General features: G+C 36.5%; 13 protein-coding genes across 13 annotated transcripts; 6 read left to right on the top strand and 7 right to left on the bottom strand.

The window, feature by feature from the left end:
• Positions 1-122: 122 nt before the first annotated feature.
• Positions 123-1943, bottom strand: KAFR0F00570 (uncharacterized protein; the record flags this gene model as incomplete). The annotated part of the gene is made up of 1 exon (XM_003957740.1): positions 123-1943. The coding sequence occupies one exon, from the start codon at positions 1941-1943 to the stop codon at positions 123-125; it is 1821 nt and encodes a 606-aa protein (XP_003957789.1).
• Positions 1944-2380: 437 nt separating this feature from the next.
• On the bottom strand, positions 2381-3670 carry ECM14 (putative metallocarboxypeptidase; the record flags this gene model as incomplete). Its single annotated transcript, XM_003957739.1, has 1 exon — positions 2381-3670. The coding sequence occupies one exon, from the start codon at positions 3668-3670 to the stop codon at positions 2381-2383; it is 1290 nt and encodes a 429-aa protein (XP_003957788.1).
• Positions 3671-3952: 282 nt separating this feature from the next.
• Positions 3953-4375, top strand: IGO2 (phosphatase regulator; the record flags this gene model as incomplete). Its single annotated transcript, XM_003957738.1, has 1 exon — positions 3953-4375. The coding sequence occupies one exon, from the start codon at positions 3953-3955 to the stop codon at positions 4373-4375; it is 423 nt and encodes a 140-aa protein (XP_003957787.1).
• A 100-nt stretch (positions 4376-4475) lies between these two features.
• NSG1 (Nsg1p) lies at positions 4476-5222 on the bottom strand (the record flags this gene model as incomplete). The annotated part of the gene is made up of 1 exon (XM_003957737.1): positions 4476-5222. The coding sequence occupies one exon, from the start codon at positions 5220-5222 to the stop codon at positions 4476-4478; it is 747 nt and encodes a 248-aa protein (XP_003957786.1).
• Positions 5223-5372: 150 nt separating this feature from the next.
• Positions 5373-6131, top strand: WSS1 (metalloendopeptidase WSS1; the record flags this gene model as incomplete). Its single annotated transcript, XM_003957736.1, has 1 exon — positions 5373-6131. The coding sequence occupies one exon, from the start codon at positions 5373-5375 to the stop codon at positions 6129-6131; it is 759 nt and encodes a 252-aa protein (XP_003957785.1).
• Positions 6132-6250: 119 nt separating this feature from the next.
• Positions 6251-7804, bottom strand: YCK1 (serine/threonine protein kinase YCK1; the record flags this gene model as incomplete). The annotated part of the gene is made up of 1 exon (XM_003957735.1): positions 6251-7804. One exon carries the CDS (start codon positions 7802-7804, stop codon positions 6251-6253), a length of 1554 nt encoding a protein of 517 aa, XP_003957784.1.
• A 913-nt stretch (positions 7805-8717) lies between these two features.
• Positions 8718-9156, bottom strand: KAFR0F00510 (uncharacterized protein; the record flags this gene model as incomplete). The annotated part of the gene is made up of 2 exons (XM_003957734.1): positions 8718-8998; positions 9090-9156. 2 exons carry the CDS (start codon positions 9154-9156, stop codon positions 8718-8720), a joined length of 348 nt encoding a protein of 115 aa, XP_003957783.1.
• A 363-nt stretch (positions 9157-9519) lies between these two features.
• Positions 9520-10935, bottom strand: SPS100 (Sps100p; the record flags this gene model as incomplete). Its single annotated transcript, XM_003957733.1, has 1 exon — positions 9520-10935. One exon carries the CDS (start codon positions 10933-10935, stop codon positions 9520-9522), a length of 1416 nt encoding a protein of 471 aa, XP_003957782.1.
• Positions 10936-11767: 832 nt separating this feature from the next.
• On the top strand, positions 11768-12514 carry KAFR0F00490 (uncharacterized protein; the record flags this gene model as incomplete). Its single annotated transcript, XM_003957732.1, has 1 exon — positions 11768-12514. The coding sequence occupies one exon, from the start codon at positions 11768-11770 to the stop codon at positions 12512-12514; it is 747 nt and encodes a 248-aa protein (XP_003957781.1).
• Positions 12515-13212: 698 nt separating this feature from the next.
• Positions 13213-13708, bottom strand: RPL42B (60S ribosomal protein eL42; the record flags this gene model as incomplete). Its single annotated transcript, XM_003957731.1, has 2 exons — positions 13213-13529; positions 13705-13708. The coding sequence occupies 2 exons, from the start codon at positions 13706-13708 to the stop codon at positions 13213-13215; spliced, it is 321 nt and encodes a 106-aa protein (XP_003957780.1).
• A 545-nt stretch (positions 13709-14253) lies between these two features.
• Positions 14254-15201, top strand: CHS7 (Chs7p; the record flags this gene model as incomplete). Its single annotated transcript, XM_003957730.1, has 1 exon — positions 14254-15201. The coding sequence occupies one exon, from the start codon at positions 14254-14256 to the stop codon at positions 15199-15201; it is 948 nt and encodes a 315-aa protein (XP_003957779.1).
• A 939-nt stretch (positions 15202-16140) lies between these two features.
• DSE2 (Dse2p) lies at positions 16141-16914 on the top strand (the record flags this gene model as incomplete). Its single annotated transcript, XM_003957729.1, has 1 exon — positions 16141-16914. The coding sequence occupies one exon, from the start codon at positions 16141-16143 to the stop codon at positions 16912-16914; it is 774 nt and encodes a 257-aa protein (XP_003957778.1).
• Positions 16915-17243: 329 nt separating this feature from the next.
• Positions 17244-17456, top strand: RPC10 (DNA-directed RNA polymerase core subunit RPC10; the record flags this gene model as incomplete). The annotated part of the gene is made up of 1 exon (XM_003957728.1): positions 17244-17456. The coding sequence occupies one exon, from the start codon at positions 17244-17246 to the stop codon at positions 17454-17456; it is 213 nt and encodes a 70-aa protein (XP_003957777.1).
• Between the last annotated feature and the right edge of the window lie 102 nt (positions 17457-17558).

Raw genomic sequence — 17558 nt, 5'->3', positions numbered from 1 at the left:
AATATCTCAGCCTAATATAAAAAGAAAATGTTTTTTCTCAAATTTCATTATTTCATCATTCGTTAAGTACAAGTACAATATATTTTCTATATAACTTATGAATAAATATGCGGAACTAGTCTCTAGATGATACCACTGAAAAAATCCTCATCATCGATATTGCCATTATATCTGCGGCTTTTTTTTGTAGTTATTAATGTCTTGGAAAATTTAGTATCGGCCTTCAGAAACCCCACAGGCCCTACGATGAAAGGTTTTAAATAATGGTTTTTTGCATTCCATTTGTGTTCAACTTCGGATGTCACATAATTATTTGTCTTGTAAACAGGGGGGGAACAAGACTTGAAGACAATGCTTCCGACCCATTGAGACTCTTCTGTCAATGGCTTAATGCATCTTAAGGAATCCCTAATATATCTTTTCCTAGAGATCTCTTTTATCGGAGGAGACCACTTAACAACATTGCTGCCATACGGTATATTAGATAAATTTGTTAAAGTCGAGGACCTACGGCGTCTGAAATTGCCAAAATCATCATCGTCTTCTTCGTCTTCTTCATAGTAGACTCCTTCTTCGGAATAAATGGAATTATGGCGTGCAGCATGGAACTGAGTTCTAGATTCTACTTCTTCAGATTCGTAACCCTCATCATGAACTTCCTCATCTTGTTCAGAATCAGAATCACATTGGATATGTTCATTGATAATGTTTTGGAATTCATCTAGTTCAGATTGCAAAAGCATACTATTTCTTCTTAGCATTTCTTGGCATTCATTAAATGGAAATTGGGTCCGTGACTCTGTTACCGAAATTGATTTTGAAACTGACCTTGTTCTTGATGTCACACGACTCGACACGTTCGAAGGACTGCATGAATCCGTCTGACCTCTATAATCTTCTTCTTCAATTACTGAATTCAACGTTAATTTTTTCCTATTTTTAGAAGGTCTTAAAAAATTTGACATCTTGAACTTTATTTTATTTTTATTCTGCACAATGTCACAATTACTACTGTTAAAAATTTTATTGACGTTTTTGGTAAAAACATTTTCCTTATGAGATTTAATCTTTTCAAAATTTCCAAAATTTCTTGATTTATTTTTTCTTCCTCCTCTATGCCTTCTTCTTCTTCTTCTTCTTCGTGGTACAATTCTATAATTTGGAAATTCTCTAATTTGAAGATCCAGAGAGACGTTAATCCCCATATTGAGAAGAACGGTCCATAAAAGCATATCGTCCACGTTGAAAAAATTAATTAAAAATTGCTCAACTTCACACCTCATTCTAATGACAAACGATTTTTTCTTATAATCTATTGGTATACCAAATTTAGCGAATTGCAAAGAGTATGATTTGAATAAATTATCGTTTGTTAAATATTTTTCCTTGTCTCTCTTGACTAGATGGGTCAAAATATCCTTATTGTCTTTAGTCAACTCAAATGAACCATTCGAAGAGACTCTTGAAATTAGTCGATCATCAATACGATAGAAGTTTAACTGAGTGGAGTTTAATTCCAGTATTAAATTTTTCCATGAACGTGAATGAGATATCTCAAATGGGGACAACCATTCAACTTTCATAGAGATCACGGTCACATCGTGTACAGCAGCTTTATACTCAGGCGGTTTATCATCATGATTAGCAGGTATGGAAGACTCGTAAATTGGGTATCTTACTGATTTGTTTGGGTTGACACTACTGTAAGATGGTGGATATGCCGGTGTTGGGTCTATATGGTTCAAAAATTCATTGCTCGGATTGAGCGGGATATTATTCTCAGTCGTGGAGGTAGTACTTGCGTCTGAAATTGATAATGATCGGAACTCATTTGAAATGGAGAATGAAGAATTTGTGGAAACTGTCTTTAGATTCTCTATTTCGAACTGATCTGTTGCCACAGCACTAGAGATCATTGGTGCAGTTAAGGGGCGGTAAAACATGCGGAAAAACACTAAGTGACAGGATTTCCGCTACTTCTATTGTCCAGATAGCTTGAATACAATACTGGCGGAATAGGATAGATTAATCACAGTGAAAAGCTCTTTTCCAGTTAGTTTAAAATTATATTTCCACGAGATTGAATGGTTTTCCTTACTCCATCTGATACTAATTTCCATCTGCCGTTTTTCTTTTTATACCTCTAAAACCGCTTTTTTTTATATATATTTCCCTCAAAACAAAGCGGGAGGAGATTAGAAGAGATAAGAAAATACGTAGTGAATGTCACGTGACAATGTTAAATCAATAACGTTTATATAATATAGTAGATAGTTAGAGGAATTGATGATGGTATGGTCGTGAAGAGGTGATTACTAGAATATGTATATGTGTATGTGGGTTTATATCGGGAAAGAGAAATATCGTATCCTGAATTTCATTAATTTACCGTCAGTTCAGGATCCACTAGAAATTCACAGTAGTATCTGAAGGCGTTGTACATTTCATTGCCCACAGGTTTGATAAATTTGGAAGGTAACAAAAACCCATGGTTGCCCGTATCTCTGAGTTTCAACTGTAGTGACCACTGTACTTCATTATGATACATGTAGTCTAGGATAGATCCAGCTCCCATCCCCGGTGTCAAATCTGATCCAGCATCTTTGCAGGCGGCGATGACGTCGTAAACTTTACCTGACGTTTGTTTTATAGATTTGGAAATTCCAAAGGACACTTCTACTAAATTTTCGTAATTGTTTGGTGTCGTATCACATGAAAATGTATAAGGATAAAGTATTTCTTGTGAATATGAATGGAAGTCTAGGAATCCATGGTATTTAACTGGTGAGTTTTCAAACAGAAAGCTATTGATCAATTGAGATTCAATTGCATGGAAGGCATGTTCGCCATTGTAATTTTCATCACAGGGGAAACTGTTGACTTTATTATTTGACCATTTGTAATTGAAAGAAGTTTCTATATCGATTCCTTTGCAGGATGAGATATATGTATCCTGTCTATTTTTTCTCCACAATCGATCTGTCTCCCACGTGTAGCTGTACCCATCTGGATTAATCACGGGGATAAAAACATAATTAAACTTTTCCAAAAAATGTCTCTCGACATTTCGGACATGATCTTTGTAATTGTGCAGCAGTTGTTGCATGACATAACAGGCTGTACTGACGGTGATCCATTCACGAGCGTGAATACCGCCCGTTACGACTATAGTTTTCTTGTTTTCCTTTGGATTGTTACTAATTTTTAGTATTTTCAAATCATTACCTTCATGAGTCCTCCCAATACTCTGTACAGAGACCAAGTCGGGAAACGTTGAGTGCAGATAATCAAACCACAGATATATGGTTTTCAAATCTTTGTACCCATTGAAAAATGACTCGTCTAGATCACTCAAAGAAAAAATTGAGCTCTCATCTCCCATTGATTCCATAGGGTATGTCTCCCTGATTGCGTTATTTAAATCCTTTATGAGCACCGTATAGTTCCAGTGTGCATCCAACTTCACATTCTTGGGCAATTTCACATCAGTAAACTGCTCATTGACACTCCATACATCATGATCAGTAGTCGGTAACTGGAGAGTATCAAACTTGTCGTAGAATCTATAAACAACGTAATTTGAATAATCCTTCATCTCATCCCTTCTTCGCGACACAAATGCAGCTCTCGCCATGCACCATATAAAAGGAAACAGCAATATTCTAACCATTGCAACACTCATTTGCCTTGCAGCAGCCACCTCAGCAATCAAATATTAAGCAGCCTTGACACAAATAACCCAACTATCATCATCATCGTAAGACTAACTGTAAGAAGAGTATCACACTGCGATTTTTTCTTGTCGCCTTAGATTTTCAGATGGTGCGGGTAACATGAAGTCCACTATGGAATCGGAAAAACGTTTTGATATTTAAGGAGATGATGGCAAATTATAGGCTGAAATGAGATGGATGCTTGGCAGAGAAAGGGTACTATAGACTGTTTTGACGCCATGGTTGAAGAGATATCTCCTACTGCAAGTAGGATTGATTTGAGTAAAAACTCTATAGTGAAGGATGCAGATGGGAATGACGTCGATTTGAAAGAGCTCTCCGCCCAAGAATTGAAATTGTACAGGATGTATGGTAAATTACCATCAAAGAAGGATCTCTTCAAACATAAAATGCAAGAGCGGAAATATTTTGATAGTGGTGATTATGCTTTGAATAAAGCTGGTGTGGTCAAATCAAATGACGTTATCAAAAATTCAAGCAATAATCTTCCAGTCACTAATCCAAGCGGATTGAGAGAATCTATAATACGGAGAAGAATGAGTAATAGTGCTGGCTCCATTGATGCGACCTCTATTAAAAATAAATTAGAGAGACAAGGAAGTATATCCAGTGGTCCACCACCAAGATCTCCCAATAAATGAACAATGCCGTTGTTATTCTCTTCTTTATATAATCATATATATATATATATATACATCTTTATATGACCCCATGTTACCTAAAAATTATATTCCTTTTACTCTAATTATAGTAACTTCTAAACAAGTATCTCCCCATCTTACCAAAAACTAGGAAACTGAAGAAGTAGAAATCAACGATATAAATTATTTCAGTAACATCAAAAAGTTGTTGAAATGAGATAACGCAGCTGGTAAGACTTATGACAATTCCTACCAGGGCTATAGACTCAGTTCCATCCAAAAACAACCATAAGATTATGTTTAAAAGACACCATGCAACGCTCGCCTGCAATGAGGATGACCATTCAATGTTGCGAATTCCTAAACAAATTCCCAACATAGCATTCAAACATTTCAAAATGGAATTGAAATCGTTGTTTTTAATCTGTCTCTTATCAATATTCAGTATATTATCCACTATTGGGATGACAAACCCACATAATACGCCCAGTATTCCGTACGTCACACATTTTGGTGTCCCTGTCACGTACTCATTCATCCATGTATTGATCTTATTTAGTGTTATTGAAAGTACGCCATTCGTTAGAGAACAATTGTCGTAGATTTCCTCAGAAATAATTGCAAACACAACACCAAGGCAAAATAGCACAAGACCAGCAAATATTACATTGATTGCGTTCACATGAACTTTTCGATCTTTAAACGTTTTACCGTCGCTTTTGCGTGCTAAGATATCCCTGACTCGATTGTAATCCTGATCGTTTATGATAACTTCCTTATCATAAATTGAAAATAGTTGTGGTTTAGTTAAAGTAACCACACTGTCCTCTTTCTTTATGCCAAACATCCTTGAGGATCAGACATCGATCGTTCGAGCACTTCTCTTTTTTTTTTTTTCGAACATTTATATTACGATATTCTTAGTATTGAATAATATATACGAGATGGAATTAGTTAGACGTGAAATAATCGGCTCATCGACATTCGATTGTGGCACATGAGTACTAATAGGAGGGCTAAGAAGCCTGTAGACAAGAAACCCAGAGCCAATCCTCATATTAATGAAATAACATTCCTTCAAAGACAACCAGACTCTCAAAGAGCCTATGAGATGCTACAGGATTTGACAAAGGATGTATCATACTTGATGAAGAAACATAAGCTGAAAGTCAGAACGTTATCAGAATTCTATCCAAAAGATCAAACATTGCTGGGGTTAAATGTGAATAAAGGTATGAAGATATTGGTCAGATTAAGGTCGCCAACTGATCCGTTTCGATTCATACCGTGGGAATCTATAATGGAGACAATGCTTCATGAATTGACTCATAACCTTTTTGGCGTCCATGATTCCAAGTTCTTCAATCAATTAGACGTATTCAAAAGTGAACAATGGTTCCATGAAAAGGCTGGACTATTTGATACTTTTCTGGGTCATGGTAACCAACTTGGCACTATTCCCGGCGCTGGTAAAAGCATAAGTGTACGAGGTTATGGGAAGAGGTTAGGTGCGGGATCAAGTTTGAATAATGACAGTATTGTTGGCAAAAGTCCCAGAGAGATGGCCGCAGATGCCGCTAGTAGAAGATTTGACGATCTGAATAAGAAAAATAGATATAAATTGGTCAATAAAGATTGTCATGATGACACTAAGGTGAATGTTGATGAAGTTCTGCAAAATCATAATGAAATGGAAAGCAAAAAAATTATTGTTATAGAGGATACTACGGAACATGAGATAATTGATTTGACGTGATAGATACCATTATTATCAATTACCAAGTCAGAAATTTTCAAAGGATCAAAAAATTTTATAAATATTCATACAAAGAGAATTATACATGTATATTAATTAATAAAAGTCGGAAATTCTGTTTAACAGCAAGCAAATTTACTGAAAAATCCTTGATTTTCGGAAACTGAGTCGTTAGTGCTATTTTGCTTATAGTTCTTGTTAGTATTATTAACATGACGAGCAGCTTGCTCTTGTTGTGATAGTAGTCTTGTAGGATCTTGTTGCATAACGTATCTATTCTGTTGTAATTGTTGTTGTTGGCGCTGAAGTTGTTGCTGTTGTTGCGCGTGTAATTGCTGTTGTTGCATTTGCTGCTGTTGTTGTTTCAATCTTAATTGGTTTTGTTGCTTTATATACCTTTGCTGTATCTGTTGTTGATAAGCTTCATATGAATTTGGATCTAACTTATCATATGGTTGTGGTGGTTGTGGTGGTTGTGGTAGTGGTGCTTGTTGCTGCTGTGTTGGTGGTACTTGTAATGGTTGAAGTTGTTTATTGGTTCTATGCTTTCTTGACTTGTCATTTGGTGGAGTTGGATGACCATAACCGTGTAAATTTGGTTTTCTATTAATTGATAGATCCCAGCCACGGCCACCATTTAATTTCATCCAATCGTATTGACCATCTGGTGCAAGGTTTAGATCATCCAATACTGAGAAAATCAATTTTCTATATCCATCATAATCAGGAGTTTCATCAAATGATAAATTTCTTACTATTTCTAAGTAACGACCAAACTGAACCGGTAAACCTTGTGCTAGATCATAAACGTTTGTCGATCTTTTCTTCTCTCCAATTTTTTCATATTTCAATTTATTATTTGGAGCCTTTAGCCCTTGCCAAGGTAGTTGACCTCTTAGGAAATAAAAGAATACATGACCAAGTGATTCCATATCATCTCTCCTACTTTGTTCTCTTCCTAAATGAGTATTAATTGACATGTAACGTGCAGTACCGCTTAGAGATTTCTTTTCACGGTAAGGAATATGTTGTTTAGTCTTTGGATCTCTGTACTGTTTGGCCATACCGAGATCAATTAAATGAATTTCATTAGCATCAGATTGACCTGGTCTGCCGATTAAGAAATTGTCAGGCTTGATATCCCTATAAATTAGGTCATGATTATGTAACTCTTCCAATAGAGAGATCATTTGCACAGCAACCTGAACCACTGTCTTGATGGAAAATTTTCTACCGCACCATTCAAAAAGATCCTCTAAGGAGGGACCTAAAAGATCGATAACCAATATATTATGCAAACCTTCTTGACCAAAATAGTAAGCCATGGGGATATTTTTAGATCCCGTTAGTATTTTATAAGTACGATATTCATCTTTCAACTGTGGTGCTTCAGTTTTTCTTGGTTCAAATTTGATTGCTACGGGGGCACCATTGATCATATTAACACCTTCGAAAATGACACCAAAGGAACCTTCACCGATTTTCTTACCGATCTTGTAATGTAAACCCACTATAGTAGAATCGTTACTGCTGTTTGCATTGTAATTAGAAGACGACGCAGACGATATGTTGTCATAATTCTGGCGGGATTGATTCATTAGTTGATTCATAGCCATAGTGTTTGCGGCGGAAGCAGCAACAGCTGTGGATGTCGTTGGTGTGTTGACCTTCATTATAGAGCGATAGACATTTATTTTCCAGTTGGCTGCCAATTTCGAACAATAGCAATGAATGGGTGACAATAACACTTCTAGGCTGTTGATTTGTTTTCATTAATTTTTCCTGCTCTCGTGGGTTTTACTCGAAAGGCGAAAAGAAAAGAGGAAAAAAAAAAAATTTTAGGCCAGGAGACCATTACCCGCACAATGTCATCGCCAGTAATAAACGGGACAGTTGATTATATGGCACTACTATTTGTGATAGATACACTTTGAGTAGCTAATCCTGTTGTTTATACTAGCCATATTTAGTATTTTATATACTGTATTACTTAGAAATCTTCATCACTAGAGTCGTCGAAGTCGCCCTCTTTCAGTATGTATCCTTCGTGGAACCAAAATTTTTGAAAGATGTCGTCGTTCTTTGCAAGTTGTCTCCTCTCCTTCTCCCACTCGTAGTCATTGTATTGGCTGAAGATATCTGCGCTATTTAGAGCGACTATGGGCTCATGGAATATCACGGGATTAAGCCTGTGGCATTTCTTGAAAATGGTTAATTTGAGTTTTTTCTTTTCCGACATGGTTGACTACATGGTAGTCTATAACTTAGTATTTAATAATATCCATGAAAGTTAACATGCTTGTCACTTTATAGGATTGCTGACCAAATATATATACATGAGAAAGTACGTTCAGTTGGCTTTGCAAGTCTCTGGACAGACGCGATGACAGTAATCTTATCTTGAAGCGTCATTCGCGGGGGGGGAGCACAGATGGGCTTAGGCGGATCACTCTGCGACGTGGGGGGTGTCTGGTCCTAAATGTTCAGTTCTTAGTAGACGGGTAATGGGTCTATCAATATGCACAATTAGTGATTTGAAGTTAATGTGTATATACGTAAGGATATATTATTTATAGAAGAGGGTTCTCAATGTTTGCCTAGATTGTTAAAAGCGTGCACTTCCTTATCTTCTTCCAAATTGATCCCCATACCAAATTTGTCGCTGATGGCATTTATCTCTGTTTTGAGAGTGGGAACGTACTTATCGTATATCTCAAAACTAAATCCGTTAATTAGTTTGTAGTCATGCGTTATTTTGCCTTGGAACTTACTTACAAGGCTTTTAACTTCGCTGACCAAATTTGTGGTGGATTGTGTGTTTGCATTATCTCCGGTGTCAACGCTTAAGATGTATGATGTTGTGGATTCTGATGAAACAAAGTTGGTTCCATTATGCACCCTTAGTTAGTAATGAGGGGAAGATCATGGTAAAATGAAGATAGAGTATGCTTTACTTACTTGCTGAAGAAGACATGGGGAGAATGAATATCGAGAGCAGGAATATGAGAATTAGTTTGCAATTCATGTAATTTTTACTGAAAACAGATGCAAAGGCCCATCGATTAATACTCTTATCCAACCGTTCATCTCTCACTCTTTTTATATCTAAAAAAAAGTTCGCAGGGTAAAAAGGGGATTCGACTAGTGTTTCGGAAAAACTTAAAAAGATGGTGGGCTTAACACAAATAGTGCTAGTTTAAAACCTGTCAAATTTTTAGCTCGAGCAGTAATTGTGGTCGCTAAATTGGGCTATATATAGTATTGTTCATATGCTGTAACTCTTGCTGAGATTAAAAAAATAATTAGGTTAATAACTATATAAGAACTTGTAAAAAGTGTAGAGATCATTACAAAATATTAAAAAAATTAGAAGAAAAGAAGAATCTTACTAGTCAGAAGTTGGGAAAATGGACTTTAATGAAGTCGTGTCATTAACACCATTAGCTAGAGCAATGCTCAATAAGACCTGTGCTTGTTCTGGTGTCAAGTAGCCTCCTGGAATAACGTTGCTTGGTAAAGTGGTGTTTACTGGGACAGTAAAGTTAGAAGGAATTGTAATTGTATTCGTACCATATTGAACGCCTGTATTGTTGGCGATTTCACTAGACGAACCGCTACTGCTTGAAGAACTGCCTCCAGATGAAGAACCGCCACTTGATGAGCTACTGCCGGAGAACAACTTCTGTTGAACATAAACGATAGGAACATTAATAGTGGATGAGTTAGATGCTGTAATGGTAGCGTTAGAAAGGCTAGAACTGTTACCTGTGAGATTTGCCGGTAGAGGCCATGTGAAGTTGAGGGAAGCTGGCACTGTAACAGTGTTGTTGATACTGGTACCGCCAGTAGTGTTACTAGAAGCACCTCCGGAGGAGGAAGTTGAAGAGCTCGAAGCATTAGATATGATGAGACCTGTTTGATTCACACTAGATGATCTAACAATAATTAACCCGTCAATGCTCGAACTCAATGTCGAATTCAAAGTGACTTGTAAGCTCTCCTGGAAGATAATTGGAACAGAAGCACTGAAGTTTGTGTGTACCGAGGTGAAATTACTGAAATTAGTCCTAATAGTTGAGTTAGTACCAGTGAGCATTGGCTGACATGCGTCGAAGAAGAAAATTGGATGTAAGTTACTACCAAAGACACCAACAGGACCAGCCCATAATGGTAACGAAGCTGAAAAGATCAGACCATTTATGACAATCAAAGGACCACGCTTTTGTGAATTTGGATCCTCAGCTACGATCTTAGCCAAAACGAAGTCCGTATTAGTGATTACAATTGTTTTATTTGTTGCGAATACCACGGAGCTGAAGAATGCCACCTCATTTATGGATTCATCTGCAGCAATGATAATAATGGCCTTCGATGTATTCTGAGTTAACGATTGATTCACATTAGCTGCCAAGTCGTACATTTGAGTTATATTCAAATTAGTCGAGTTAGAAACCACGGTGACCGAGTCATTCGTATGAATGTCGGTGTCACCACCTGTAATAAAGATTTGTACACCTTGTGGATTGTTAGTTATGGTACCATTTGGTTGGAAGCCTGGCTGAGTTATGTTACTTAGTCCACCTGCACCTGCACCAACAGTACCATTTGTAGCATTGGTGGCGTTGGTTCCATTAGCGCCAGTAGTACCATTGGCACCACCTGTACCGTTCATACCTCCGCCTCCACCAAAAGTACCATTTGGCAAGAATTGTTGTCTCTTGGCATGATGATATTTGAATGGTGTCGCGGTCGCGAAGGAAGTAATAGTCAATAGAAGCACCGAAAGAAAGTTAACGACTTTCATTTTTTTTTTTTCTAGTCTTTAATTCTATCTTGTTGTTCTAATATGATCTACTGATGAGTGGAAGTGATCGAAGTTTAACCTAAGATGTGTTTATATACATGATACAAGATCAATTAAGGGAAAGAGTATTCCCTTTCGACGCAGTTTCTAACTTTTCCCTTTAACGTTACAGTAACAAGGTTTACATTATGCAAGGGGAACATCAATCACAATGTTCCTATCTCTTTACTTGATCTAAATTTCAATTTGTACTTATGAGAAACTTAACTTAATCAACTTTACACTGTCGCAATGGTGTTCAGATTCTCGCCGGCGCCCAGCCTGTCGCGCCGTAAGGGTTCCCCCGACTCAAGGAAAAAAAGAAGATGAAGAACCGCACGGGTGAGAAAAGTAAGCATTCCTTTGAAGGGAGAAACGAGGGAGAAACCACCAGCCCTGTAGATCACTTGGACGATGGTTTAACTAAGAAGGATGCATATATGTATGGGGGGTACTTGAATAAGCAACGCTTTGCCAGTGAAATAGTTCTTTCGTAATGAACTGGGCTTTACATTAGTATGTAATTATGTCGTAACTGGCTAAATCAGCCGAAGTCCCATACAAATTTAACGCGCGTGTAAGGAAAGAAATTATACATTATTTCCGGAATTACTGAGTTTGGCCTTACTCCAAAACTTGTACTTTATAAGATTTTTATATATTTCAACAACCTCCCAAATCTTCTTGGTTTATTTCAACAGTTTTTTGTCATTATCTTAACTCTGTGATTCTCCTGTAAGGAAATACACATATACTACTATTACTACTATTACACCCGTATAACCTCAATACAATGACTTCTTCCACACGTACTGATTCTGCTCATGCAAAAATTATCCCCAAACCCACTTTTGGCTCCCTTTTCATTAATACTTGTTGTCTATTAATAACTTCATGGGGTCTCAAATGGGCTACTACGATTATACTACCACCAAGTCTAAGTAAAGCCGGCCATAAACAATTTTTGACTAATATCTCAGTCATCGTTACCATGGCAAATAATGTCATCAACATTTTAAATTGGTTCATTCAGAGATTTTCACAATCAGTAGAACTCTCCCATAGGTTCGATTTCATTAGTAGACATCTCACTTTACCAATAGCTTTGGTGTTGGAGTCTATCGTCCCAGTAGTTTACTGGCCATTGAGACTCTTTGCATTGAAACTCATCATGCAGAACGTACCGGAACATATATCACCTATTCCAATCCCTGTAGATATATCCATCCATTTGGTACCAATCGTTTTCCTTTTAGGTGACCATTACCTCTCTGGATCAGGGTTGAAATTCAAAATTTCCAACTTTAAGGCATGGCTCCTTGTAACGTTGTTAGGCGCCGCTTATTACAAGTACTTACAAGTTTTGATTGATCCATCAAGAGGTCAAGTATATCCTTATCCATTCCTAGATGTGAACGAACCTTATAGATCTGTTATTTTCGTTATTGTCAGTTCTGTAGGCTGGGGTTTCTACACTCTTTATCAAAACTTCCCTCCAAAGGCTCTCAAACCTTATATTTCCTCTAAGAAGGAATACTAAGAAAAAAAAGACGAAGAAGCAAAATGTTGCGTTTCATTTCCATATTAACTCAAGCTTCCATGAATTATGAATTAAAAAAAAATGACTTACAGATTGATAAATATATAAAATACTAAGTAAAAGCTGGGCTAGTTATATGTTTTCCAAGTTGTGCTATTAATTTATAACCCTACATTTTTAATTGTATCTATTGTACTCTATCGCCGCAGTTCTTTTTTTTTCAATTTCATTTCATTGCCGGGTAAGGCTTTTCACTTTTTTTTTTAATATAAAAGCTGCTATTAATTTTTTTTACTTGTGTTTCTGTTATTGTTTTCCTTTACAAAAGAGTAACATCAATATTAATCGCAGATGCAGCACTATGTTAATGATCCTTATCTTAAAGGTATCATGAGTTTGATTCAGGGATCTTTCCTTATATCAAACTCGTTTTTTGGTGTTGTTTAGCGTAGAATAATAATTTTTGAACGTTGCTGGGCGCCTGATGTTGAATTTTTTGATGATACATTGGGAATCAGCTGTCTCAACATTTTTAGATCATATGTGCTTATTTAACATTATCTTGTCTCTCATCTTATCTTATGGAGTGTACGTCATCGTCAATTATTACTTCTCGAATATAGATAAACTGTGAAGTTACATTAAAATGAATTTGAATTAAATATACAAATATATCAAACGGTACAGTGCTAAACTTCTTAGAATTGTAAAGCAGCACCCTTTTGTTTCTTTTCACCACCTAATTCGAAATGCTTACATCTCTTCAAAGTTAATTGGGCCTTGGTCTTACAGTTGACACATTCTAATCTTAACACAACCTTCTTGGTAGTCTTGGCTTTCTTGTGGAAAACTGGCTTAGTTTGACCACCAAAACCAGATTGTTTACGGTCATAACGTCTCTTACCTTGAGCAAATAAAGAAGCCTTACCAGCCTTGTATTGAGTAACTTTGTGTTGGGTGTGCTTACGACAGGCCTTACCCTTACAGTAGGTCTTTCTAGTCTTTGGAACGTTAACTTAATTCATATCACATATATCTGTTAGTAAAAGGATGCTCGTCGAAGTCAGAACTCTTAGCAGGAAGAGTCTGTACAGTTCCAATAGTAATCTTCTCAAAATTTTCATATCAGGCAAATTGATGGCACTCAAATGACGACTGTACTTCCCTCAAATTTTGTAATCTTAACATACCCATTGCTAATCAACTATATATACAATTCTCTCCTAGGTAGCTGCCGAATAACAGCTCTAATGACAGTTATCTTCCTCTTGAATTACCATCTCTGTCTGTCTATCACTCATCGTCCGCCAATTCCTCGAGGCCCTCTGCCAAACGAAAAAGCGAAAATTTTTTCGCCCAAAGGAGACGCACAAAAAGAGCACGTGACTGAAGAGAATCTGTAGCATTTCAAGACAAATTCTTAACTTGGATTGGATTTAGAAGCATAGCCAATTTTATTTATTGAAACCTTTGCATGGATTTTTCTGGTTCGACTGAACTAGCTGCTTCTCAATGGTAACGTATATCCTCTTCTTGTCTTACCCTAATTGCTTATTTTTCCCATTCGTATGCTATAATTAATTTTGTCTGACATTTTTTTTTAGATTCTCTCGGTTGAAGCCAGTCGACTGTCTAAATTAAGTAACACTAAAACTTGATGATTTTATACTTATATTAATTGTCTTCTATATATATTCTTTATTATCTTTTCCCTTACCACCTATCCACTGTTGTCAACCATGGGTATAAGCAATTTTGCAGATATTTGTTCGAGGACCCCGTTACCACTATGCTCACTCATTAAATCGAAGACACATTTGGCTCTAACGAATCTGACCGATATTAACAATTATGATATAACGACTTTTAATGTAGGTATATTGCCACGATGCTATGCAAGATCCGTTGACATTGCTAACACCTTAATATTCGATATAGGTAATGCTTTCATCAACATTGGTGCGCTAATAGTCATCTTAATTATCATCTATAACATTAGACAAAAATATACAGCAATCGGCAGATCAGAATATCTATATTTCTTCCAATTAACTTTATTACTGATTATTTTTACTCTAGTTGTAGATTGTGGCGTTTCCCCACCTGGTTCCCCATCATACCCGTACTTTGTAGCATTACAGATCGGATTTGCAGGAGCAAGTTGTTGGTCACTTTTGATAAATGGTCTTCTAGGTTTCAATATCTGGGAAGACGGAACATATAAATCCATGACCTTGGTTAGAGGGTTTTCCTTCTTGGGGTTTGCTGCCAATTTTTTAGCGTCGATCTTAACTTTCAAAGATTGGATTCAAGATCACGAAATGGGGAGTACAAATGCAACTGCAATGGTTGTAGTAGTTTACATTGTAAACGCTGTAATTCTTCTGGTCTACGTCATCTGTCAACTATTAATATCACTATTTGTGGTTAAGAATCTGTGGGTTACAGGATCCATTATACTAGGTGTTTTCTTCTTCGTGATGGGTCAAATAATAGTGTTTGCATTATCAACACCAATTTGTGAAAAGTTCCAGCACTATTTAGACGGGCTCTTCTTTGGAAGTTTATGCAACATTTTTGCCCTAATGATGCTTTACAAGACCTGGGACATGACCACAGACGATGATTTAGAATTCAGTGTTAGCATCAATAAAGAAGGTGATGTCTTCTACAACAACGGATACTAACCTCGCATTTCTACATAACAGTCCTCACTCAAGAAAATTGATACACACATATATATATATATATATGTTTTATTTATTCACAACAAGCATTAACATCCTCATTTTTAACTTAAAAGAACCGATAATAGTATCATTCACTTTGAAGAATGTTATATACAGTTGTTAGCCAAGCCACAAATTAGCATCCGTTGAATAATAGAAATGATTGACGTCTTTTGAACGTCGAGCTGCGCCTAACATTCATCACTCAGAAAACGAAGTACGAGAAACATTATTTTTCATTGGCCTCGCGCAGTCCTTCTCTTGTATGCGTGTCCGCTGGTTTGGTTTTGTTTACAAATATCGGAAAGAACAAGCGAAAAATAAACAAGAGATGCCTTTTTGCTGTATGGAAGTAAACAGAAGTAAACATATGTATTTGCGAAAGTATCACCACATATTGCAGAATAAGTGAAAAAAAGAGTAAAAGAACTTTCTTAGTTTGTTGATATACCAGCAGTTTATAAGACACTGGCCCACCCAATTTCATGATTTGCACTGAATTTATTGTATCTATTTCGTTATGACCATCGTTGATTATGCTGGCTAACAGTCGTTCCTCTTTTTCGAAGAAACAAGATATGCTGGTCTCTTCGACTTATAGTGATATAAAAGAATGTCCTTTTGAAAATTGTAACGCTTCAGATTCCTTCTCTATCCCCTTTATTATACTATATATCTAATAAAATCATACAAGAGAATTATCCTCGAGAGTATTTATTGAGTTTCAGTCTAATCATCAAAGCTAGTGATCAATATCGTCTAATTTAACCAGACCCTTCCTTTCTTTAATAAATCTTACCCAAAGTCATTCTTTTATACTTTAAGAACATATCCTAACCCTAAGTCATTCTTTTCATTTTGAATAAAAACAACTACAGACACAATAATAATACTACGATGTCCAATTTAATTAAATTTATTTCTACCATTTTCCTTTTATTTTTCCTAACTGACGCTTCCGATGTTAGAATGTTTACTTCTGATGGTGTTGTATACAGTTACAAAGTTGTCACGAGTACTATAAAACCCGCTACAGTAATCGTCCTTACTTCTTCTTATACTACTACTATTGTGAGAAAAACTACTTTGGCAAACTCTCAAGTTGCAACTACCACAGAAGAAATCACAACTGAAACTACAATTACATCCTCATCCACTAGGAGCACAGCTACTCCTACTACGGCTACCAGTATTTCTTCTTCACCTGAATCATCCAGTGTCGCTTCTTACAAAAGTTCTCCAAGTGTTCTGACCCCTACAACTACTGCTAAAACTTCCATAATTGCTTCTTCTACATCCATCAAAGCTGCTACTACTTCTTCCACATCTATCAATGCTGATACTACTTCTTCTACATCTACCAATGCTGTCACTAGTTCTTCTACATCTACCAATGCTGTCACTAGTTCTTCTACATCTACCAATGCTGTCACTAGTTCTTCTACAGTTACGAATGCTGCCACTAGTTCTACCGCCCCAAGTCAAACCGCCTCCACTGCTATTTTGACTACAAGTGTCGATTCTGTCGGAGGTACGTGCTATGTCTACTACGAAGACGATGAAGATGATGCTTATTATAGCACAGTATACATCACCGATGCTACCCAATCTGTCGATGCTGCAACAACAATAACGAGTACAAGAACGGTACAAGCTACTGTGGTGGTTTAAATCCAGTATCTTACAATTCTTTTTTCCCCACCCAATTAGCCACTTCTACGTTTTATCCATTCTTCGCTCAACATTGTACTATATTGACATTTTATACTAACTATACATAAGTTCTATATAACCAGAAATTAACTTTTTGATTTTTTTTCATATATGTATAAACATATGTATTGCGTAATTCAGTTATAATTTTTAATCGGCCCGCAAACACCCAGACCTTCAATATGAAAATTTTCAGATTAGGTAAAAGAGAGAAAATTCATAATTGACGATGATCAGAGTGTTAAACACATTTATTGCATACAGGACAAAAAACATATACAAAAGACATGTCTCGTGAAGGTTTCCAAATCCCAACAAATCTAGATGTTGCAGCTGCTGGTACATCTCAAGCTAGAACAGCTACTTTGAAATATATCTGCGCTGAGTGTTCAAGTAAATTATCATTATCGAGAACCGATCCTGTTCGTTGTAAAGATTGTGGTCACAGAATATTGTTAAAGGCTAGAACAAAGAGAATGGTTCAGTTTGAAGCCAGATAACCTTTTTCGTTTACAAAGTTTGTAGACTGGTGCATAGCAAAAACCTATTTCTTTTTCGTTAGGGAACACTATTTGGGACTAGTATTTTTAAGAGATTATACA

The sequence above is a fragment of the Kazachstania africana genome, chromosome 6 (assembly GCF_000304475.1).
Source record: "Kazachstania africana CBS 2517 chromosome 6, complete genome".
Taxonomy (NCBI): Eukaryota; Fungi; Ascomycota; class Saccharomycetes; order Saccharomycetales; family Saccharomycetaceae; genus Kazachstania; species Kazachstania africana.
The sequence above is the reverse complement of the archived record's forward strand: the minus strand, read 5'-3'. Positions and strand labels throughout refer to the sequence as shown.